The sequence below is a fragment of the Pinus tabuliformis genome, chromosome 7 (assembly GCF_031772625.1).
Source record: "Pinus tabuliformis cultivar Carrire ecotype Pingquan chromosome 7, CPIR1, whole genome shotgun sequence".
NCBI lineage: Eukaryota > Viridiplantae > Streptophyta > Pinopsida > Pinales > Pinaceae > Pinus > Pinus tabuliformis.
The window spans coordinates 576,938,471-576,964,276 of record NC_142293.1 but is presented as its reverse complement, the minus strand read 5'-3'; the positions used below and the strand labels follow the sequence as shown (position 1 = coordinate 576,964,276).

The 25,806-nt window shown below is 39.7% G+C and overlaps 1 protein-coding gene across 1 annotated transcript in view; it reads right to left on the bottom strand.

The window, feature by feature from the left end:
- Window positions 1-25,806, bottom strand: part of OVA5 (Lysyl-tRNA synthetase, class II) — a 433,444-nt gene that overhangs the window by 45,317 nt on the left and 362,321 nt on the right. Inside the window, exon 10 of the mRNA XM_089458538.1 lies at window positions 14,645-14,851. Within this exon, the coding sequence (XP_089314664.1) occupies window positions 14,645-14,851 (207 nt within the window). The remainder of the gene's footprint in view (window positions 1-14,644; window positions 14,852-25,806) is intronic.

Here is a 25,806-nt window from a genome sequence, read left to right as displayed (position 1 = left end):
GGAGGCCAACGAGATGGAGAAACACAAGTAGGTCGCAGATGATGATTACACTAAAGAGGAGAGATTATGGAGTGATCAAAAACCTGAGGGTACGTCTAAGGAGGAAAACTATAATCAATGAAGGGCTTTTCCTTGACACTATACTCGGGAGGGGGAAAGGCTCATAGTTAATTGAGATCATATAACTAGGAGCGAGGGAATCACTTGATGAAGACTCAAGATGATGACCAGTAGGAAAAAGGGAGAAAGAAGTAATGTATTCAACGGGTTGCCTTTTCCCAAAATCATGATCTAAAGGCTCAAGTGATTTGAACATAGAATCATACTCAGGAGAAGTGGAAGCCTTATCAATTTCAAAGATTGGGTCTCTCCTAAAAGGGAAATTGATCACTTCCAACTACCCCTCTTTATGCAAAGGAAAATGGAGATTTTCCTCCCCAAGCATATCATTGGGTATGTCATCATAAATAGTGCCTGAGGACAAGGGAAGACCAATCTCATCCTCATCCTCTTTGTTAGTGTCATAAATGGGAGCAGAATCAAATTGAGGACCAGTAATTTCCCATTTCTCCTTTTCAATGCAGAAATAATCTTCAATGTCATCTTTCGAAGGGCTAATGGGATCATCTCTTTCAAGGTTTTCAAAAGAGGATTCATTGGGAGTAATATCCTCGAGAAAGGTAAAGCTGGTCTCAATTTCACTTACAATATATTCATTCTTCCCAGCACACATGTCCTCAAAATCATCATTTTCATCATGCGGACCCAAGGAGGACCCATCTTCTTGCTCATTACCTAGATTCTCAATGTCTTAATGATGTTCGATGAGGGCTTCCTCTTGGATGCTTAATGCAAGGTGTACTTGAAAACGTCTAAGAAATCCATCAACGAACTCTTCAATAGATGAGATGCTCCTAGGTTCATGATCACGCAACCATCAGCTATGACCACAGAGAGATCCCATGAATGATAATATAAGGACATCTTGGTGGCCAACCTTCTCTCTTGAAGCATGTGCGTTAAATCCTTATATGTGGTTAATTACGGGGAGTGGATCACCATCAAACACGGGCATCCCACGTAGCATCCTTCCCGTGACATGATTAAGATGTCCAGGGATGGTAGCCATGTTCAAAGGGGGAAATTTACGAAAGAATGACAACCTATTTGAGGTATACATGAAACATATGTAGGAGTCGCCAGGGTGAAATTAAAGATGCCTAGAAAAATGCTTTCTTCACTCTACAAGCATTGACCTTAAAGTTCAATGAAGAACTAGGGCTTCGTTCTTCTAATGGAGTCACCAATAATGATATGTCAATATGTCGTATGGGGAACAAAACACACGTTTCGTGTCCCTGGCAACGGCACCAAAAATGTTACCACTCAAACCAACAGGGGACCTAAAAGGGGTTCCTAAGAGGGCAACTGCTAGGTTAAGGGCAACGGTGGAGGCTTAGCCCACTATCACCACAGCTAAGTCTCCCTGCTCTTTACGAACTTTCACCAATGGGAGGAGTCCCGGTAGTGTAGGGATCACTTGTAAAGTATATGTCAATGGATAGGTGGAAAGTGACCCTGGAAACCCTTTCCCAAGGATGGAGTGAAGAATGGAACTTGCTTGCTCTTTAAGCAAGGGACTTGGTCCTCCAGGGGTAAGGGGTGAGGATTGGAGGTTGAGGGAGAAGGAATAGGCTTATAGACGAGGTTCTCAATCCCTATAATCCTTGGGAAACTTGGATTCCCAAATGGTCCTTGAAAAATAATCTTTATTGAGAAGTGGGACCACATGGGGCCAAGTGGACCCAGCGCAAGTTCAGGGATGGAATGCAGCAACCAATGATGTTCCTATCCTGGACAAGGTGAAGGGAAAGGACCAAACAAAAATATTTACTTCAAAAGGTTGAATTGATCCTGTTGAGGTCTAGCCTTGGGGATGCCTAGGCAAAATTCGATCCTAGAGCTAGGGCTTGGGATTCCCGGAGATTCCACCATTAGAATTGCCTCAAATTTGGAGGAGAGGGAGGGGACCCACCAGCGCAGTAGCCTATAGGAGATCGAAGTTTTTCCTTGGGTCAATTCTCGGGAAATTGATGCCCTAGGTGACCTTTGAGGACTAGACCTGGGAAAAGTGTTAAAAGGTGAAAAAGGTGAAGGAGATGACCACCCATTTTAGGGATCAGTGCCTAATTCACTTGGGGATATGGAGTCAAGGATGATGATGAGTAAGAACTTGGTTTCTTGATCAAGGAGGCCCAGAAAGTCAACTTCATCCAATGTTGAGAGAAAGAAAAGAAAAGTGACCTTCAAGCATTTATACTTCAAAGAAAATGATGTAAGCTTATCGAGACAAATAATCTCTAGGACATTTCATTCATATAACATTGGCCCATACATTAAATTAGCTAAAACATGCTTAACTCCACATTTCAATTATGCAACAACTAGCCCTAATTTTAGCAGTATCTAGCAACAAGAATAACAACGTTAAAATTTACTTACAACGTTATAGAGTTTATCCAACCAATGATTTGTTTGCAAGACAAAGCTCAAAGACAAGGAAAATAGCCCAAATCCATACATTAAAATTCATCCATCTCCAAAAAGATCCTCTAAGGAAAAAAATGTGAAGTTCTCTATGATTAGAGAGATCACAAGTCAAAGTGATAATCCAAATGAGTGTATCTAACATCAATATATAGCCTCCTAAGGAATTCGAATTAGCCTATGGGCCTACATTAGCCGCTAATGATAAAATAATGTGCAAATAAAACCCCTATTGGTGACAAGCCCACAAAACTAGCTCACAAGTGGAAAAATAAGCCTCACAAGGGGCCAAATAATAATATGCACATGTCGTGGGGCCCTCCAAAGACCTAATAATCTCCTGAAGTACCATACTAAGGAATAAATTCCTCGAAATATGATGGACAAGGGGGTGGCCCCTTGTTCTCCAAGTAGTAGACCTGTGGTGGTTTCAATGGGTCTGAGGGCATATAAATGACCCCATGGGTCTCCATATGAATCAGAGATGCCTGTAGATCCTCTGCAACGGTCGAGTGGTGGAATGAATTCTGCCATGACATCGTACAAGTCCTGGGACACTTGTCAAGAGTGTGGGGCTCCTGTGGGGGCCTGCTGGGCATAATGTACCAAGCATATCACCATCATCCCAAAAGTGGATCACTAGTAGTCTCTGAGCATCGATGAAGATCTGTGGAGTGTTGTCTGCTGCTGTGGAGGCCAATGGCTCTCTATGCACACCCTATATGTGCCAATGTAGACCTCTGGGGTTAGGATCCCGTATAGGGAGACGAAATCCAAATGGAAACCACCTGTAAACCTGCATAAGATCCAATGTGTCCCCTAGCCTTCCAGTACAACCATCCATTAAAATAATCGTGTAAAAGAGTTTACAAACCATGGATAACAAAGTGGGTAATTCATAATAGCATGCCCTTCTGTAGTGGGCTTTGGCATGTGCTAGTGTGTCCAAGCTCCAAAGGGGTTAACCAAGTACCTTATTAAGTGGTTTCTACCCTTAAAGAGGATAGTATGTCCAAGGTACATCCTTCTAATGGGGTGGCAAGTGATAAATAAGTGGAATGAAGTAGAAAAATGAGAGCGACAATCCTGGGCCACATATTAGGGCATAGGGGTAGCTAGATAAGGGGAATCCCACACCTGGGTATGTAATGTGTAGGAGGGAGCAATCGTGGTACATGAGGTGCCCCAACCTTGATTTTTACACCCTTCCTTATATGCATTTTTTATGAATTTTCTTGAATTAACTGCTCGGGGCTCAAAGGACAAGAGCATGATATGTAAAGATATAGCAGTGATTAACCCTTTTAGGTAGGGCAGTTCATTGCCCTCCAGGGGTTGGGACAATCATGGGTTCCTGAATGATAAAGGAGGCTCATATAGGGCCTATGGAACCAAGGTGATGACCATGGATTGGGGTAGAGCTCATGTATTGGCTTTTGCGCACATGCTAATTACTTTTGTCTCGCCCATCTTTTGCATTTTGTGGTACAATTTCCTGTTCAATGTGGCCAATTATGCTTTTTTTTTCTTTTTCTTTTAGGTGCTTCAACCTCCGGGGCATCATTCCAGACCTGACCCAAGGTGGGGGCAAGGGGATAGGGAGGTTGGCCGTATGTGGACCCAGGTGGGAGAATTGATGAATGGGAGTATAGTGAGTGGAAAGGGAGTAATATATGTGGATAAAGGAGCGCAACCACGCACCCAAAGTTGGGGTTTCTCAAGTGGTACCACCCTAGAACCAAATGGTCAATAAAGGAGATCCCACAGGACTAAGATCCAAGGGTAACATCCAAAAGAGATCAAGGGACAAGAGCACAAACTAAGCCCACTCTTTCCGCCAAATCCCCCCATCAATCCATACCCAGAAGTATCAATGATAAGTAAACCCAATACTCAATTACCAAATGACAAGACATACCTTTAGATTCAAAAGGCCCACCTTCAAACATACGATCAATACAGGTGGGTGAGGGACCATATGGCTGGCTCAAGTGGGTGAGGGACCACATGGCTGGCTCAGGTGGCAGAGAAATGGCACAACGAGATAGTAGGGGGCTGCAAGGGCCGTTGGCTGCCGGCTGAAGTCCATCATGGAGAAAAATTTCTCCTGGGGATATCACCCACGAAGTGGTGAGTAATAGATACCATGTAGAAATTTTGTAGGCCCAACCTAGTTTCAAGTTTTAGGTGAAATCACATCAAGTATAATGCCCAACTCACATGTTTTTTCTGCTGTCATAAAAATGAAAATATTTCAAAACATGAAACGCTTGAACCTATGCTACTCTTTCACTTTTGTTCAGAATAAATGCAATAGTCACACAAATTTTTACATAGTTGATTTTTGGTCCAATGACACCGTTTTTTAGGACAAATGTCCCGGAAAAACCTAATGTGGGAAAACCGATGCAGCAGATGAGGGTTTTATTATTATATGCAGCAGTGAAATTTCTGAGTACAATCTAGATGCCAAACTAGATATCCACAACAAATAATCCGGCCAAAATTATTAGAGAGAATTTTCTCTCTCCACAAGCAATCCCAACACAACTTGCTTTAGAAAACTGGCCTCCAAGAACCCTTGCGCAGGTCTCTGCGCAGACCCTCACACGCACAACATGAATCTATCTTTGATCAAAGTCACTCTTCCTGCTACTGCCTCTTGAAGTGATTCTCCGGCCTTTGGAAAATTATGCCGGCCTCTGGCAACTGAATAGACCTCATGCTCAACCAAATTAAACTACCTCACTGAAGCTGCTTGAGCAGTCCCTGCACACCTCTAGTGGGAATAAATCGGCCTCTTTGTTGATGCTCTTTAAAACTGGAAACTCCTTCGGAATCAGTGTCTCTACTCCCTCTCTGTCTCTGTGTCCCTTATGGCTCAAACTCTTCTTCCCTGCTTGATCTCTGTAGCTGGATAGCTCGATCTGCCAAGAAACTCAACCTATCTAGTGTGTTTTCTCCATCCCCATTGAGTTGCTCTTATAATCTCTCGTTGGCTCACCAACAACCATGATTAGATCCCCATCAACGACTAAGATCATCTCAAACTCGATCCGTGTGAGTTTCTAGAGAATTCTCACCTTTCTCAATTAATTACTATTAATTAATCACTTTTTCTAAGTTAGACTTAGGAAAAATTTAATTATTGATGAATTAACATAGTTGAGCCATCTGTAGGTGTTTTCTCCTGAGACTTTTTCTGGGTTTTGGAGATCTTGTGTTCCTTAGCCTATTTGACCAAAGTTGAGACTAGACACCTGACCGATGCTACTAAAACCAACACTCCCTCTTAGAGAGGCAGGGGTTCTCTCTGTCTCATAACATCCTATCATACACGCTGCTAATATCTGACAACTGTGACAACCTACCACTGCCCATCAACTATTACGCATACTTTGATTCATCTGCCACTCTGTAGCTGAATCACCTTGCATTTGCACTACTGTTGACACCGCACTGTACCACTTGTTCTATTGCCAACTCTACTCTGCGTTGCAACTTATCTCATGTTGTTGTTGCTACAACTACTGCAACTAAGAATGAAATCCTAAATCAATTGTGCCCCTGTATTGGCTTTGCAACTGTGTCTTGAGTCTCTGACTACAACTAGCCTATGCACTGTGCACTGAGTAACTGTCTGCACTGCAACTGCTTTGCGCCCCTCAACATCTGACTGCAACTAGCTCTGCAACTGTCCCTCAAGATCTGACTATGCCATCTGACACTGATCCAACTTCTACTGAATACTGTGGGCCCTTGTAGCAAGGGTAATTATCCATATGAGTAAACAACAATTGTTGTTTCTCCTCTATGGACCCTGCCCAAATCTCTGCAACTCTGGAGTCTAGATCGCAATGTCTCCATGCCTCTCTCTTGGAGGTATAGTCGCATACAAAGCAAAATCGTCCTCCAACCTAGAAGACAAATTGTCGATCTCTGCCAAAGTTGTTGCTTGCTCCTACTTCTCCTTCTTATCCTTCTTCCTCTTTGGACATTGGGTATTGTAGTGACCAAACTCACCACATCTGAAGCACTTGATCTTTGACAAATCCTTCTTTTTCTTTTCTCCTCCCTGTGAACCTTATCCTTGACTGAGACCTCTCTTTTCCTTCCCCTTTGATGCAAGGCCTACTAATTCTCCTCTTCCTTGACACCCTTCGCTCCTTTGCTACTACTGCCATTGATATTGTTCTCAACTAGAGCAAACCTCATTTCCTCTTGTGTGAAATCTGCTCACAAACAATCCCAACCCGTAGATTATCCGTCCAGTGATGCCTTGGACGAAGGTCGCCCACTCTGGGGTGAAACCATTGAGAGTTGTATGCACCAACTCACTCGCTTGAGGTGAATCTCCAACTGCGGAAAACTCGTCTTGAACATTCTGAATCCTTCACCCTTATGCATCTTGGTGCTCCTCAACTTCCCTTTCAAGAACATATTTCGGTTCTCAAAAGGATTCTAGAAAAGAATAGCAAATGCATCCCACATTTCTTTGGTCATATTCTTGGCCACTAAGTGTGAGACTATATGATCTCAAACACCATCAAGGATCAACCGCTTTGACTTGGCCATCTCCTTATTGTATTTCTCTAGCTACTGGGAGTCTGTAAGTACGGCTAGAACTCTCTTTGCATACGTCTTCAGACCATGCTCATCTAGCAGGAAAGACATTCTGGCTTTCCAAATACAATAATTTGAGGCTCCATCTAGCCTATCCTGATCTTGAAGTTCTGTTGAGGCCATTTTCTGCAAAACTCACAACTGGGAAAATCAACAGGAATCTCCTCCCTTTCCTTCTTGGCTACTCGCACTCCCTCTTGGAATGTGTAGTTTTTCTAGCTGCTACTGCCACATGCTATTGGAAATCACGAATTTCCTCCATAAAAGTGAACCTGGAAATATTCGAAGAAAAATCCCTTTGTGTGCTTTTCTCTTCCAATCAGCGTTGATCTTCTACCGCAACCACTGCTGCAAACCAACTACACCCAAATCTACTCAACAAACTGACTGATCTTCTCACCAGAATTGCTTCCCAATAACACCACTGACTGCAAATCATTGCAACTAAGGCTCTTCGATTTTTTTGTTGCCTACAAACTGAAAATTGAATCCCTGCTCTGCTAACTCGCACTCCTGGTTGGCTTGTGCGCAGACCCTGAAATTCTACTCTGAGACTCCCTTTGAAGTGCAAAATTTATCCTTCGCTATTGAGCTCCTGATCTGCTTCAACACTCGTCTGGTACCAAGTGAAATTTTCACTCTATTGCAGCAAATGGAAATTATTGAATTAAAGCTTTTGTGATCCATATCAAGTTTTTGAGACAAACCACACTTGATGGTTCGAGACACATTGACAAATGAATTTTGATGTGATTATAACCGAAAACTTGTCTCAAAAATGGAAATTACTCTTCTAACTGATTATTATTAAGTGCAGTTTATTTGCTACGACAAACAATGAATAAAATCACATATACAATTTTCACCATAAAAACGTTGCGGAACATAAAATACTAGAACTAAGAAATATAGATAGAGCATACACAAAATAAAAATGAAACCGTTATTTTAGGACGAATGTCCTCAGAAAACCCCAATGTGGGAAAATCGGAAAACCCCAATGTGGGAAAATCGGTGCAGCAGATGAGGGTTTTATTATTATATGCAACAGTGAAATTTCTGAGTACAATCTAGATGCCAAACTGGCTATCCACAGCAAATAATCTGGCCAAAATTACTAGAGAGAATTTTCTCTCTCTCCACAAGCAATCCCAGCACAGCTTGCTTAAGAAAATTGGCCCTCCAAGAACCCTTGCATAGGCCTCTACGCAATGCTTGTGCAAACCCTCACACATCCAACCTGAATATGCCTCTGATCAAGTCATTATGCCTGTTGCTGCCTCTAAAAGTGATCCTCTGGCCATTTGGAAAATTATCCCGGCCTCCAACAACTGAATCGACCTTCTTCTCAGCCAAATTGAACTATCTCACTGAAGCTACCTGCACAGTCCCTACACAGCCTCTAGTGGAATAACTCAGCCTCTTTGTTGTTGCCTCTCCAAAAGTGGAAACCCTCCAGAATCACTGTCTTTGCTCCCTCTCTATCTTTGCATCCCTTCTGGCTCAAACTCTTCTTCCCTGCTCGACCTCTGCAGTTGGATAGCTTGATTTACCAAGGAACTCAACCTCTCTAATGTGCCTTCCCCATCCCCATCGAATTGCTCTTATAATCTCTCGTTGGCTCACCAACGTCCATGATTATATCCCCATCAACGGTTAAGATCATCTCAAACTCAATCCATGTGAGTTTCTAGAGAATTCTCACCTTTCTCAATTAATTACTATTAATTAATCACTTTTCCTAAGTTAGACTTATGGAAAATTTAATTATTGATGAATTAAATTAATTGAGTCATCTCAAGGTGTTTTCTCCTGAAACTTTTTCTGAGTTCTAGAGACCTTGTGTTCCTTAGCCCCTCTAACCAAAGTCAAGACTAGAACACCTGACCGATGTTACAAAAACTAACAATCTCACTGATCCATGAGACACCTTTCCCCTTAGTACCCTTTTCATTAATTACTCAAAAGGTACTTTATAACTTTATGTTTTATAAAGTCACTTTATGACTTTAATGTCTTATAAAGTCACTTTATGAATTTATCTCTACTAAAGTTTCGTGAACTTTATCTCTCAAAGTTAAATAAAGGGTTTCACATTAAGGCACTCTTTCCTAGGCCAGACACCAAGCCTTAGGAACGCTTGTCCTGAGTACTCCTTTTCTAACAACAAATTCATCTCCACAAAAAGTATATGAAACAAAAATACCATCTTAGATCCATCTAACATCGGATCTATCATACGCCGTGAGGGATCAAATCCCTCAAGGTGCAAACCTTATTTTTGGAGTGTAGAACTTGAGGAAATGTTTGCACCTCGAGGGATTTGATCCCTCTCGGCACATGATAGATCTAGTGTTAGATGGATCTAAGTTGGTTCTAGTTGAGGGCATCAATGCCACATTTTTAGATTATCATTATTATGTATATGTTTGAGATTAACTTCAAAATTCACATTATGTTTTCTTTGCTTGGTATGACCATATCATGCTCTTCTTTAATTTAGTCTGTGTTGCTTGCTTTGAATGGTTTATATGCCTATGTTTGGATGCTTTGAGTGGTTTGTGTGTTTATGTGTTTGGATTTGGATGGTAATGCTTGTGAATGTTACAGTTTTGTTATATTTTTATGTGTATGTAATTGTCTATTAGTAATTAGTTGGTGATGAAGAAGGGAGACAATCTTGTCAATAGTTTGCAAGAGGATTGATATTGCACATCTTTCATTTAATTATAGGTATCACAACTTCTGACAACTAATTAATTCTTAATAGTGTCCCTCCAGGTATTGCTAAATATATCTTGAAGAGTAGTTTTAATAATTTACTGCGTCAAGATTACTCTTGAAATAATTTGTTTCTTTGCTAATGTTTGAAATAATTTATTTCCTTCAAGAATATTTTGATGATTTTTTTTTCTCTATAGTCTATTTTGCAAAGTCAAGAAATAATGTATTTTTTAATTTTTTTTAATGAGTGGTCATATTTATAAAATCTTTACATTATTTGTTTCTCCAAACAATTATCACATCTCCTTCAAGAATATTTTGATTTATTTTGAATGTTTATAAATATATATTTTCCTCTTATAAAACTTTTGAATACATTGTTGTATGCAATTATCTATTAGTAATTTTGAATATATGTAGTTTTGAATATATTTTGAATATATATACTTGTCTATTAGTAATTAGTTGGTGATGAAGGGAAACGATCTTGTGAAGGATTAATTTGCACTTTGCAGGAGGATTGATTTTGCATATCTATTTCATTTTAAGTCTAGGTATCACAACTTTTGACAACTAATTAATTTTTAATAGTGTTCCTCTAGGTAATACTAAATATATCTTGATAATATTTTTTTAATAATCTACATCCTCAAGATTAATAACATCTAATGCATCTAATGCAAGCAATCAAATAGTATTAGAAAACAACATCTACATTGAAATCAATGCATCTAGTGCAAGCAATCAAATGAGATTAGAGATCAACATCTACACTACATCCTCAAGATTAATAACATCTAATGCATCTAATGCAAGCAATCAAATAGTATTAGAAAACAACATCTACATTGAAATCAATGCATCTAGTGCAAGCAATCAAATGAGATTAAAGATCAACATCTACACTAAAATCAATGCATCTAGTGCAAGCAATCAAATAGGATTAGAAATCCATATCTACACTGAAATCAATGCATTTAGTGCAAACAATAAGATATAATTAGAAATCAACATCTACACTGAAATTAATGCATCTAGTGCAAGCAATCAAATAGGATTAGAAATCATCATCTACACTGAAATCAATGCATCTAGTGCAAGAAATATTCTTCCCTCTCCCCCCCTCCATCTAATCAGCTTCAAGATTAACAATATCTAATCCATCTAATGCAAGCAATCAAATAGGATTAAAAAACAACATCTACACTAAAATCAATGCATCTAATGCAAGCAATCAAATAAGATTAGAAATCAACATCTACACTTAAATCAATGCATCTAGTGCAAGCAATCAAATAATATTAGAAATCAACATCTACACTGAAATCAATGCATCTAGTGCAAACAATCAAATAGGATTAGAAATCACCATCTACACTGAAATCAATGCATCTAGAGAAAGCAATCAAATAGGATTAGAAATCAACATCTACACTGAAACCAATGCATCTAGTGCAGGCAATCAAATATAATTAGAAATCGACATCTACACTGAAATCAATTCATCTAATGCAAGCAATCAAATAGGATTAGAAATCATCATCTACACTGAAATCAATGTGTCTAGTGCAAGAAATCTTATTCCCTCTCTCCCCTCTCCATCTCTCCTTCTTTTTCTCTCTATCTCACCCCCCCAAAAACTCTCTCTCTCTCTCTCTCTCTCTCTCTGCCTCCCTCCTTCCCTCTCTCTTCTTCCCTCTCTCCACCTCCCATCTATATCTCTATCTCCTTCTGCCTCTCCTTTGTCTCTCTATATCACCCCAAAACATACACACTCTTTCTCCATATCTAGTTATTGCTCCCTCCCTCTTCCTCTCCCTCTCCCTCTCTCTTCCCCTCTCTCCCCCTTCTATCTCTCTTCCCTCCTGCTCTCCTCTCTCCCTCTCTTTATCTCCCTTATCACTCCCTCTCTCTCTATCCACCTTTATCTCTCTATGTCTTTCATTTTACCTCCCTCTCTCTCCCTCCATCCCTCCTTCTCTCTCTCCCTTTCTCTCCCACCTCCCTCTGTCTCCCCTCCCCTCTCTCTCTCTCTTCGCCCTCCAACTCTATCACTATCTCCCTCCCTCTCTCCTTCTCTCCCCCTTCCTTCCATCTCTCTTTCTTTGTCTCTCTATCTCACCCAAAACTTACACACTCTCTCTCCATCTCTCCTTTGTCACTCCCTCTCTCTCTCTCTCCAATTTTATCTCTCTATGTCTTTCTTCTTCACTCCCTCTCTCTCTCCAATTTTCTCTCCCTATGTCTTTCTTCTTCACTCCCTCTCCCTCCCCCTCCAACTCCATCTCTCTGTCCCTCCTTCTCTCCTCCTCTCTGTGGTCCTTCCCCTCTCTCCTTTCTCTCCTACCTCCCTCTCTCTCCCATCTCTCTCTCTCTCTCTCTCTCTGCCCTCCAACCTTGTCACTATCTCCCTCCCTCTCTCCTTCTCTCTCTCCCTCTCTCCCCCCCCATCTTTGTGTCTCCCTCTCTCTCTCTTACCCTTCTCTCCCTCTCTCACTACTCTCTTTCTCTCTCTTCACTCCTCCTCCCCCCTCTCCTTCATTTTATCTCCATCTCTCCCTTGTCACTCCCTCTATCACTCTATGTTTTTGTTCTTCCCTCCATATATATCTAGAGTTAATATATATCATGATATATTAATATATATTATAATATGACAAATTGGATATTATATTAAATTTAATATTGTATTAATCCAAAGTTATTAAATTTAATAATATTATTATATATTAATATTAATTTTATATTTTAATATTAATATTAATATTAGATTTAATGGTTTTTTACATCACATGGTAACAAAATTTATAATAAAACTATATCAAATTAATATTTTCAAATATTACAATTTTGATGTGGAAATATTCGTCTTAAATATTTTAATATATCCATAGGATATGGTTTTTCCTTTTAAAGATTCATTTTACAGATATTTAATAAAAAAAAAAATATTAAAAGATTTTGGACCAAGATTTTTGACTCTGTGTTGAATTTAACAGTTTTCTTTTGATTTAAGAAATAGTATTGGCTTTGGTAAAGAGTAACCATGTTTAAAATTTTACCTAATTTAGAATTTTAATGTAGTAAAAATTTTTGTTCTAAGTTAAATTTATGATCCATTCAAATTCATGTATTTGATAGGCATGACCAAGTCAAACAAATGAAATCTACTTAAAATCAATGCTGCAAAATCAACATCGACATAAAATCAGTGGGGGTCATCAACTTGGGAAATCAGGAAACTAGAGAAAATTTTGAAAAATCAGCAAAACCCGCAAGAATAAACTCAGAAAAATTAGCAACATGAAAAAATTGGATAAACTTGGAAAACTTAATGACATGAAAAGCTCAGAAATATCAGGAGAAACAAGAGATGCTTGAAACATTGCTTTAAATCTAGGACACAGGACACGTCCTCCTATCCCGTGTCATTTATCCACATGGACATGCAAGAAGAAGCACGATGCTGGTGTGTCAGACACATGGAGATGCAAGAAGCATGATGCCAGTGTGTCAGACGTGTTCTGTGCGATGACATGGATGCCATGCATGCCCAACACTGTCATTACGTGTCTCAACATGTCAGACACAAGACACCCAAAAATGCTAAAACTTTGACAAAATATAAAAGTGTACACGCGTCTCAATGTCAATAAATCTGTCCCAATGTGTGACGTATTTCTATTTTCAAAAGTTTGTGTGTCCAAATGTATCATATGAGTTAGGTTAAAATCATAATGATAATCAGAAACATAAATGAATCTTCATTTACGTTTGCTTGTTATCACTCCTTGATATTGTAGCAATATCACATTCTTTGTGAATTACTTTCCAAAATATAATCTAGCCATTATAATAAGTTTGTTTACTACATCGAAATCATTTTTTCTTTTGTCTAATGTCAGGAACACTACTATTTCATCTAAAGTATTGGTAAGGACTAAACTTTTCCTCCTAGATGATGTTTTAGATATTTTAGTACCTAGCATTGCTTGAAGGCCCTGATGTAATCTACAATCTCCTTGTTCGTGCTTTCTCCAATATACAATCCTTTTATATCCCATAGGCTGTATCTTTCCCAAAACATGAAAGGGAAGTTAAAGGGTAACCCTTCCTCATTTATGGATGTGATCCCATGCTAACTTGTATTACCATGCATAGTAATAACAGGATATTTGAGATGTGAGTTTACATTGAAGTAGATGACATTATACCCTTCTCAGAATATTTATAACTCTACTTTTCATATCATTGGTTAACCAATTCGCCAAAGTTGTCAAATATAATTGAAAATAAAAGTTAAAAGCAGAATCTAGCAGGTCATCTGCTTTTAAAGTCAGTTGACCGGGTGCATCATTCTTGAGAAAGTCCTTAGCTTCACAAACACCAGAGATGGACTTTGAAATGAGGCTGGACACTGTTGTTCATAGCATGATACATAGAATTCATGAGATGGATAACAGGTTGCAGCCATTGCGAAGCAATTGCATGATACCATTTAAAGAAAATCTCAAGAAAGTGGAAACCATTATGTCAATTAATACTCAATTTCCTGGAGATAAAACATGAAACATTGACAACTGCTTGTGAAATAATTATTTGGAAGGAAATATTGAGAAGAAAATCTGTACGTATCAGTAAAAATTTTGAACACTAAGCCCTTTAATCAGCAACAGTAATATTGTTTTGCACAAACAAGTTCGATTTTATTAAGAAGCAGTGGGTTTTGAAGATCATTACAAGCACATACCTTGTTAAGAATGTGTCCCACTGATGGGCAGTCTTCAATATCCTGTATATCTTGCTTCTCTAAGCTAACTGATAATGCATCAATAGCAGCTTTCTTAGCTGCCTGTAAATCATGTTGCAAGTCCCTGAAGTCAATGTGAGTTGCCTCCTTGACAAGATCATGCATAGTTTCCCTCCTCCAAGGCCTTTCAAGTGATATTTGTGTCCCCTGTAAACCAATATTATTGCATGGAAAATGGTCAAGGTGGCACCAAATCAGAAGGCCATGGTGGTAAACAAACTTAAATTATATACACTTACAGTGCAACTGCAAAAACATTTACGACACACACTATTCTGAAAAGTGAGAAATAATGATGAAAAGTGAAAAGCTCCAATAATTTTCATGTCATCTAGATTGGAGACCAAGTTCGGCTAAATTTGTTTAAGGAAAGATTCAGAGGCCTAAACCAATAGTTGAAGCCTACTGGAGTGGTCCTTGCAAGATCCTAGAGAATATTGTAGAGAACATTTAAATTGGACTTGTCTCAGTATATGGGCATATGATTGACTGAAAATGTAGATCAGTTGATGTTGCTTAAGTAGTCAATGCCAAATGAGGATTCAGATTGATATTATCTTGGGTTGAGCTGATCCCATAAAACGAAGTGATCATATAAGAGTACAATATTCTCTACAAGAAATTAACAAGAAATTAAAAGCTTCCAAGCAAAAGGAGACCAAGCTCTATGTTTGCAAGCAAGGAGAATTTCCAAAGTCTATTAACTGGTTGACCTGCTGCAGACAGTTAGAGAAAGAGTTTCTAAATTTTAAAGTTGCTAGCAGCTGCCAAATTCAAGGGGGGAAGGTTTGGTCCATAATTTAGATTACAAGCACTTAATGATTAATATATCCATAAGTTCCATTTTTGAATGTGCTTTCCAATGGGCCTGTTACAGAAAAATCTAGCATCCATGTGTAAAGCCACACTAGGCACTCTAGGTCTAACAATGAGATCATCCACCACTGTTACCTCAATTGCCTCTCCCCTGTTGTTTTGTGGTTGGATACTATCCTCACAAGGGAGGCTTCCCCAACAAGACTTAGAGGCTAGATGACTAAGGAGTCCTAAGCCAAATGGCTCTCTAAGGAGCTTGTAAATTACACACCCTAGAAAGGTCTTCAATAAAGAAAGGTTCAGGGTGTGAGAGAGAGATGATGGATTGAAGGAAACTACTGGCTAAGCCTAGGAGGCCAAGATAAGTTCTATAGATTTTCAAATTAGCTACCCCACTAGCAACCATCAATTTATGAATTGCTGTTATAGGGTGTTGAGAAATCTAGGGCATCATGAATTAAGAGATTTCTCTTAATTAGTAACTGCTTGTGAGTTCCTTTTACTTCATTAGATTAGGATCTTCTTGTTGCTTAAGTTATTAGTGTTCTTCTTCATCAAACAACTACCAATGCATGAACATAAATAGACAAGAGACACAGAATGTAGGCTATCAGCCAAGGCCAAAACCTCTCACTCTTTGAGAGGAAAACCCGCACAAATTCTTCTTATAGAGATTCCAATTGACGAATACCAAGACCAAGACTCTTGACCTATTAGCCACTCCAAGACCAAGATACTAGTTCTGCTCTTTTCTTCTTCTTGACTCCTCTTCCGCTTCGACCTTCTTAGCACCAAGACATAGTTACCATCTCGTCACTGACATGTCACAGAGATCTTATTTCTGTGATGACATTGAGTCCTTATCGATTCCTTCATACTGTGATAGTACCGAGCCTTTCTCACTGTGGAGGCACTGAAACAAAGTTACAGTGATAGCTCCAAAACAAACTGTGGATAGACTGAGATCATCTCCTATACTGAGATAGTCACCAAACTGTGATATCAACGAACTATGGTGGCACCGAGACACATCACTGCAATGTCACTAAAATACTTGTCACTGCAATCTGAGTTCCTATACCGAAATACTTGTCACTACAAGCTATCCGAACTTGACTCTTTACTTGTCACTGTAATGTTCATCCGAATCTCAGAGGTAAACCCAAACTCCTTGACTATGAGACAACACCCAATTTATCTCTCCAATCCTGTACCCTTATCGAGCTCCTTTACCGAACTTACTTCTGCAATCTATCCGAACTTGTCACTGTATCTATCCACCCGAATTCAGAGAGATCCAAACTATTTTCTATGGAGATGTGAAGACCCTATGCTCATATATATAGTAGTTTGTCCCATAAATAAGCCGACCTATAAATCCGAATAGGTGTGTCTCCATTAGGTGAGCCGATATGTGTTCTTCTCTCTGTTTTGAGGCCGACTTGAAGAGGAGTAGCTAGTGCTTGTCTTGGAGGGCTATTTGACAATTCTATAGACTCATTTACATTTGTAATATGCCCAAGAAGGGTTCTTCATACATGACATTGACTCTTTGACTTTTATGACTAGATGACAAATCCTAAAGGCTCACAATGGGAGCCATCTAAAAATAAAATACTTGTTCATGAAACCCATGAGTCAAGCATACAAATATTTTATTTTTCTTCTTTACATCAATTACATAAAAATCACAATTACATGTCATTATGAAGACCGAACCTAGTTACACTTTTCCACACTCCCTCTTAACTAGGGAGGTATTCATAATGGTACTTGGTCATTCTCAATCTTGAAGAATTTCTCATAAGGAGAATTGGATTGGTAACCCATTTGTATAGCATCATATCAACCAGCATTGTTACATAGCAAGGCCTTGACTAACAGCTCTATCTCTCCACAAGATCTGAGCTCAATGCTGGCGAGACCAATGATTTATAAACACTTTCATCATTGTCTCTACCGGAACATACCCCACCCGAGTTCTCAGGGTATGTTCCATTAGGACTATTCTTATCTTGGTTTCCTAGTCCTCAAAGAATATCAGTCCTTTACGACAACTCTTATCTTGGATGCCCTATCTCATCCTCAAAGAGTATCAGATGACAAATGATTACCCAATCCTCCATTCTGTCTTCCCAAGTGAAGACCAGAATGATGTGTCTATCTCTCCCTCTTAATTAGGGAGGACATATCTATTCCTATAAAGGAATGTACTCATTCCTACAGAAGGAATGTACCTAAGCTCCCTCTTGGCTTAGGAATTTCCAAGTTTCTTCCAAGTAAGAAACTTGTTTTCCAGGCTCCCTCTTAATTAGGGACCTACAACAGCTCCTTAGGTGGAGATAATGGGACAACCAGCTGCTTTGAAGAACTCCTTCCTTCGATGTCATGAATTTCTTCTTCGTTATGGAGTCTTCATCTTTTGGGACTTCTTCATAGGGCACAGACCATCCATCACTTTCATCCACGAGTCAGTCATGTCATCATTCCTTTCATCAGAAAGTGATCCATCAATCTCCATCTAGTCTTGCTTCGTGTCATGCAGCCTTCTTCATGTTGTCTTATTCGAAAGGATCTTACATCCTTCTACATGGTCCTCTTGGAAGACATCCACAGTTCTTCCCTTGGCAGTCCTGCATAAGCCATCTAAATACTTGTTCAAAATAAGAAATGAACACTTAAAACAGACTTACCTTTGTGATGGTCTTTCATCATGACATCTTCCTGTAGGTATCAGCATCCTACATTCATGTTGACACATCTCCCAAAGATATCCATTGTCAAGGGTCTCCATCATTTTCAAACTTCCATCAGAGTCTTTATATCTTTCCGGGAGATTTCCTAGTCAAATCTTCTAGTCCTCGGATGTTGAATACTTTATTCTATGGTTGCATAGTCCACGATCTCTTCCTTCCTTTCTTCACACATTTCATTCCCAAGAGCTTCCAATCAGAGTTTTCTCAATTGTAGTCAACCACCTCATACTTCATATGACAACATATTATGTTGATTTCATCTAGTGTGACCCATGCCTTCCAGCATCCTTCATGGAAGGAGATTCCTTTCCATTGATCATGCTTCATAAGATAGAGAAGTGATCCATGTTACTTACAACCATACAACATGACTTTATAATATTGAATACACACATACCTTTTAGGTCATCTAGGCTTCTTTCAGTAACTTCCTTGTTGAAAAGAGCTTTGTTAATTTTAGGCAAAAATGGTATGTTCTATGCTTTTAGAGCAATTTTACTTCAATTTCTTTATTAGCCCAATATCGATATCCAGTTTAGCAATCACATCAACATGATAGTAAAATGCAGATAGAACATAAACATAAACAGTAGAAGACAAGCCAAGACAAGAGGACACAAGATGTGGCACCAGCGAGGGACAAATCCCAATGTGGGGAAACCCTTGATCAATTCTTCTTGTAGTCTTCAATAGTTCAGCAGAGAGAGATAATACAATTTACAAATCTGATAATTTATAACAGCAGCAAAGGAGCCCTAACCAGAAAAGTCAACGCTGGTCAACAGGGCATATTTGACCCTCAAAGATTCGGTCCACTTCAGTGAACTTCGGCCTCCAAACAGCAAGATGAAACAACCCTCAAAATAGTCAAATTCAGCCCAGTCAAAGTCTGGTCCAATAGTAAACCTACGGTCAGCCCTAACCACAATCAACGCTGGTCAAATAGTCAACGGATTGCCTCGATTTCTATTCCAAGAAATGCAGTCTGCAAGGACAGAATTCCTCCTCCCAAAATCGTAGCAAAACAGGTCAACGCAGCCCAAAAACAGCCTCTAAAAACTCGATCAAACCTGGTCAACGCAGAAATAGAAAATGCCCTTCCTTTCCTTCGCACGTGTGGAGAGAGAAACTGCCCAGAAATCCATACCCAATCAGATGAGGGGAGAGGGATGTGTGAAGATGAAGTGTGTCCAAATGAGGATGAAGCATCATGTATTTATAGGCTAACGTTGAGGATGAATAGACGTGATTGTTAGGCTTCTGAGCCTACATGAGTTTGCTGCCCGACCTTGACAATTTGTCCATAACATAAATAAATTCATAACTTCATTTGTACATGTCAGAAGCAGATGATCTTTAACTTGCACAACAAAGTGTTCGCAACATTCTCACTCCAACCAAAATGGTTGGCCAAGAAGGGAACTCTTGGTATCAAACTTGCAATGAGTTGCATTCCAGAGTGTCCTTATAATTAGGTGGAAGAAGAGGAAACTCTGGAGCATCTAAATGTTGTTGACTGCATAAAATCACCAAGACTAACCCCCAAGGAAAATTCCTTGTCAAGCTTAATGGAAAACTCATCCACGTCAATTGAAGCTGCAACACCCTTCATCTTCTTATTAGGACACATAACAACATAGTGTCCCATCTTTTGACAAGCAAAGCATCTCACTTTGCTCATGTCCTTCTCCTTCTCCTTTTTCTTACCCTTCTGCTTGGTCCCACTCGTGGCACCCTTCTTGGACTTCTTCTTGCCCTTTGCTGCAAGAGCAACATTATCCTCATCATCCCCACCATGTTGGCCTCCACTCTTGGCATTTCATCGTATCTCCTCCTGATGGAAATCATCCCACATTCTCCCCCAATCTGGAAAATTCTCACGGGCTACAATCCTATCAATGAAAGCATCCCACTTCTTGGAAAAACCACTCAAGGTTGATCTAACCAACTGCTCCTCCAGAATAGCCACTCCCACAGCTGCCAACTCATCTCTCACTTGAGTGACCTTGGTGAGGTATGAGGAAATTGTGTCGGTCTTGGTCATCTTGGTTTGCCTCAGTTTTTCCAGCAATACCATTTTCCTATTTTCATTGGTACTTTGGTAAAACTTTGTTAAGACCTCCCACCTCTGAAAGGCATACTTCTTCCTTGAAACATGGGGAATGAGGTGATTTTTGATGGCATGTAGCAGAAGTCTCTTTGCTTTGAAATTCTTGTTGTTGAACTCAGCCAACAAGCCTTGAGGAGTGGGTGGTCTAACTGCCTTCTCAACAATTTTCCACAACTCAAACTCTTCTAGCAATAAGATCACCCTCTCCTTCCATGGGCTAAAGTTATCAACCTCATTCAACTTGTCCTCAACCCTCAAACCCGTAGTTGTTTGACCTCAACAACCCAACACAAAATCTCAGATATGTCCAAGGGTAAACTACTACTCCCTCTCGACCACAAATCCCTGTTTAGGCCTACTGTTTTGCTTGTTATTTGGTCACTTTCTCAACAATTTGGTGACCAAGCTCTGATACCATGTACAAAATTTTGGTTTAAACCCAACCCACTTTCAAGTTTAGTGAAGTCACATCATGTTTAATGCCCAACCCACATGTTTATTGCTACTGTCATAAACATGAATATTTTCAAACATTGAAACACATCAGCCTACTCTACTTTTAACTTTTACTGAGGAAACACAAGCAACCAACAAAAAATTACTCGAGAAATTTTTGGTCAATAGACCCTGGAAAAAACCCTGAACGGAAAACCAGAAAGAGAGAGAATTCTTGTTTCTGTCAGAGAAATTTTACAGCATTTATTACAACAATTAATGCAAACTTATCTCTTAGGAAATTGTGCCCAGATTTCCTAAATATTTGTGTTGTAGCTTCCTCTAATTCTGTGTATGACAATCTCAATTTCTATTCCCTCCTTGCTCAGAAATACGTGCCAATAAATGCTCTGTCCATTCCTTGAAAATCATGCTTGACACTACTCAGAATATCATGCCCAGCTCTTAAATTTCTACGTTGCTTCTAACAGCTCTAGCAACCTCGATTTCCATGCTATCAGTCCCCTTGAAATTCGTGCCTAACAACCTCGAAAAATGTGCTACTTCTGACAGCAATTTAATGCCAATTAGTCCCTCGATTTTCAGCCCAAGCTGCCCTCAAATTTTGGCGAAACAACTGCAAATAATGCTGGAAGAGTGCCTCAATTCCAGTGCTCTGCTCAGCCTAGAAATATCCTCCCTCTCCTTGTTGTACTTCCTTTATCTCCTGCAGTACTTGCTCCCTCAACCTCCTTATCCTCTTCTCCAAAACTCATGAAGAATGCATGCAAATGGTGCATTTTTCTCCCTTGAGTTTCCTTTTTGTTCTCTCATAATGAAGAGAAACCTAACCCTAAGATCCACTGGTTGAGATTGGATCATAGCCATTGAGATCAAGGGTGGGGATTTAATCTCTCATTAACTCATAAGTCACTTTATCCCCTAAGTCACATTTTCATTAATTAACTCAAAAAGTCACTTTATGACTTTATGCCTCATAAAGTCACTTTAACTTTATTTCTCATAAAGTGAAGTCAAGGGGGCTCATGTTAGGACACTATTTCCTAGGCTAGACACCAAGCCTTAGGAACACTTGTCCTTGGTACATTTTTTCTAACAATTATATTATTTTCCATCCATCGTGATGTTTCAAAGTGAAAAAAATAAAGCAATTAGCCCATAGGACTTGTTACCGCTCAAACTAGCAGTGGACCCATTGTCACCTCAGCTAAGGCTCCCTTCTATTTACAGACTTTCACCGATGGGAGGAGACCCGGTATATTGTGGAGTCATGGATGAATGATAAATCAATGAATGAATATGAGTGACCCAGGTAATCCCTTTCCCAGAAGAGTTTGAAGGATGGAGCTCGCTTGCTTTCTAAGTAAGGTACAATGTATTCTAGGGAAAGGAAGTGAGGATTTGAGGGTTAGGTTTATGGGATATGACTTGTGAAGGAGTTTCCCAATCCCCAAAATCCTTGTTGAAATTGGTATCCCGGATGGTTCCTGAAGAGTTGTTATTCAAAGGAACGGGCTCACACGAGACCAAGTGGACCCAGTCTAGAGTAGGAGGAAAGAGTATGGCAACCAAAGATGTTCTTACCCTGGACAAGGTAAGGGAAAGGATCAAAGAAAGAATTTTCACTTGAAGGTGTTGATTTGATCCTATGACGCACTAGCCTTGGGGATGCTAGGGCAATGTTTGATCTCGGAGCTAGGGCTTAGTTTTTCTCCCAACTCCATCTTCGGAATGGCTTCAAAATTGGAGGAGGCCTTGAGGAGACACTAGCGCAGGAAACCCTAGGAGATCGAACTTTTTGGAGGGACAGTTTGCAAGGAAAATGATGCCCTGGGTGAGCCAACTTGGCTAGACCTGGGAAAAGTTGAAAAAGATGTGATTTTAGGTGACCACCTCTTGGTATATCAGTGCCTTAGTCTTGGGAGAATGGAGTCTATGATGAACATTAGTGAGGACCTGTGGTCCTTGGTCAAGCAGGCCTCAAGACTACTTCGCCAGCCTTTTAGGTCGAAGAGAAGCAATCTTGCAGTTTTTATACTTCGATGTGCAAAGGAGATGGCTTATCAAGGTCAATTCATTGTTAGAATTACCCCTAGGAGATTTCATTCACATTACATGGCCCATACATTGAAAAATGCTATAATAGAGACAAAATTCTACAACTTAAAGCAGTAAATGCATGCAGCAATTAGCCCTGAAAATAGTGAAAATCCCAATCCAATGTATATGACAACGTAAAACAAGAATAACATTAAAAGCATGTACTTACATGTAACACAATATATCCAACCATCCACAATTGACAAAAGAGAAGCTCCAAGATAAGATAGACCAATATCCACACATCAAAATTCATTCGTAACGCTCCAATTCATCCTCTAAGAAAAAGTGAGACATTCTCAAGAGACAAAATCCAATCCAAAGTGATGATGAGCAAATGAACTCATCTCACTTGTATTTATACACTAATGAGGAGTCCGAATTAGCCTCTTTGGCCTATATAAGCCCCAAAAATAAAATAATGTTTTAATAATCCAACTTTTGTTGAAAAGCCCACCAAACTAGCTCATAAATGAAAGAATAATCCTCTCAAGAGGTCAAATAATAATTTATGCATGTCATAGGGCCCTCTAAGAGGCCTAATGAGGTCCATGGGTGCCATAATGAAGAGTAGGATCCTCAAAAGCAGTGGACAAGGGGTTGGCCCCTTGTAATAACCTATGGTGTTCCAAAAAACATGTGGGGGCACACAAGTGTCTTCATGGGTCTCCAAACAAATCGAAGATGCCTGTAGATCGCTTGCAAGGGGTAGGATGATAGTGTAGGTGATGCCACATCATCATGCAAGTCCTGGATCATCTGCCAAGTGTATGGTGCAAATCTTGGGCCAGCTGGGCATGATGGATCAGGTGCATCTTCCTCGTCCAATAAGTGAACCACGAGAAATATTTGAATGGCTGTGGGGATCCATGGAGTGTTGTCTGCTGCTGTGGAGGCCCATGGCTCTCAACGCACACCCTACATGTGCCAATGTATCCCTCTGGAGGATTAGGACCCCGTATAGAGAGACCAAACCCAAGATGCAGACCATCTGCAATCCTACATAAGATCCAATGCGTCCCCTAGCCTTCCAACACAACAAGTCATTAGGGAAATCAAGTAAATGAGATTACCAATCATGGAACACAAGTGGGGACTTCATAATGGCTTGCCTTCCATAATGGGCTTCGGATGTGCCAATGTCTCCTAAAATCCAAATGGGGTTATCCAAGAATCCTATTAGGTGGTTTCTACTACTTTTAAAGGGGATAATATATTCAAAGATACATCCTTCAAAAGGTGGTGGCATGTGATAGATAGGTGAATGAAGTAGGGGATGAGAAGGGCAGCCCTGGCTCACATGCTAGGGTACAAGGGTAGCTAATAAGAGGGAAGCCCGCACTTGGGCTTATAATGTATAGGAGGAGCAATCATGGTACATGAGGTGCCCCAACGTTGATTTTTCCACTCTTCTTTATATGCATTTTTCCTTTTTATGATTTTCTTTGATTAACTGCTCGGGGCTCAAAGGGTAAGAGCATGATGTATAAGATATAGCAGTGAATACCCTCTGTTAAGGTGGGGCGGTTCATTTCCCACCAAGGGTTGGGACAATCATGGGTTCCTATATGATAAGGAGGTTCATAGAACCTGTAGGAACTAGGGTAATGACCATGATGATCGAGTACAGCTCATGTATTGGATTTTTCCCACATGCTAAATGTGTTTGTCCCGGCAATCTTTTGCATTTTGTGGTACATTTTTCTATTAAATGTGGCCAAATATGCTTTTATCTTTCTTTTTAGTTGCATCAACCTTCAGGCATCATTCTAGGCCATGACCCAAGGTGCGGGCAAGGGGAAGGGGCAAGCTAACCCTACGTGGACCCAGTGGAGGAATGTGGACCCAGGGGGGGGAAATGATGAATGGGATTATAACTCTGTGGAAAAAGTCTGCAAAAAAATCGCGATTTAATCCTAAAAATGTGATTTTTTGAACTAAACGATTTAATCCCCCGACTTTTTGGCGACTTTTTCACAAAGGAAAAAATCGCGATTTTTTCGTTATACTCCTGATTAAAACGGGAGTTGACCAAAAAGTCGGCCTCCCTTCCTAGGCCGCGGATAAAGAGGCCGCAAAGGTGGAAAAACTCTAAATTGAAGCTTTATCCATGCATTTTCAGTTATTACATTGCATTGTTTGTCATATTTCTTGCAAGCATAGCAGTCTCATTTGTAATCTGTTAGTTTTGAGGTTAAAATATTTTTTGTTTTCCAAGGAAAAACAAATCTTTATACTTCATATTTCTAGTTAGAAAGCAAAGTATACATTGGCTAAGCCTCCAGGCTTTTAGTGATCCAGACTCTAACAGCCACTGCCCTTCAAAAGATTACAAAAGTACCAAAAGGACAGGCATACACAGTCTTCTGTAGAAAGAACCTCACACCATCAAAAGCATTGTTACAGTTGTTGAATGCTTCCAAAGAAACAACAAAGAGGAGGCCATGAAGATCAAACAGCACAACCTGTCCAAAAAAAACAAAACCAGTGCTCAAAAAAGAACCCATTTTTCAGACAGGAACATAGTACCTGTGAAATCTTGTGACAGCAAAGATCCTTCCTGCAATGAGAGCACGTTTTGAAAGGGAATCTTCTTTAGTGGTGAACTCCCTATAAATGTGGGGAAAGGTTATGTATCAGAAGTGTATTTTTTACCTCCAGAGTTTTTGAATAATAGATGCCAAGGCTAGGTTAGTAATCTAGACATCTATTGTTTTCTCAGAAAATAAGCAGCTTGGAGTCACCAAGCGTTAATTTTTCACATCTACTGTGATACTCACTGTTAATTTTCATTGGACCTACCACCTGACACCTTATTACCCAAGCAGATTACAATCTACTGAATAAATGCATGACTTATTTCT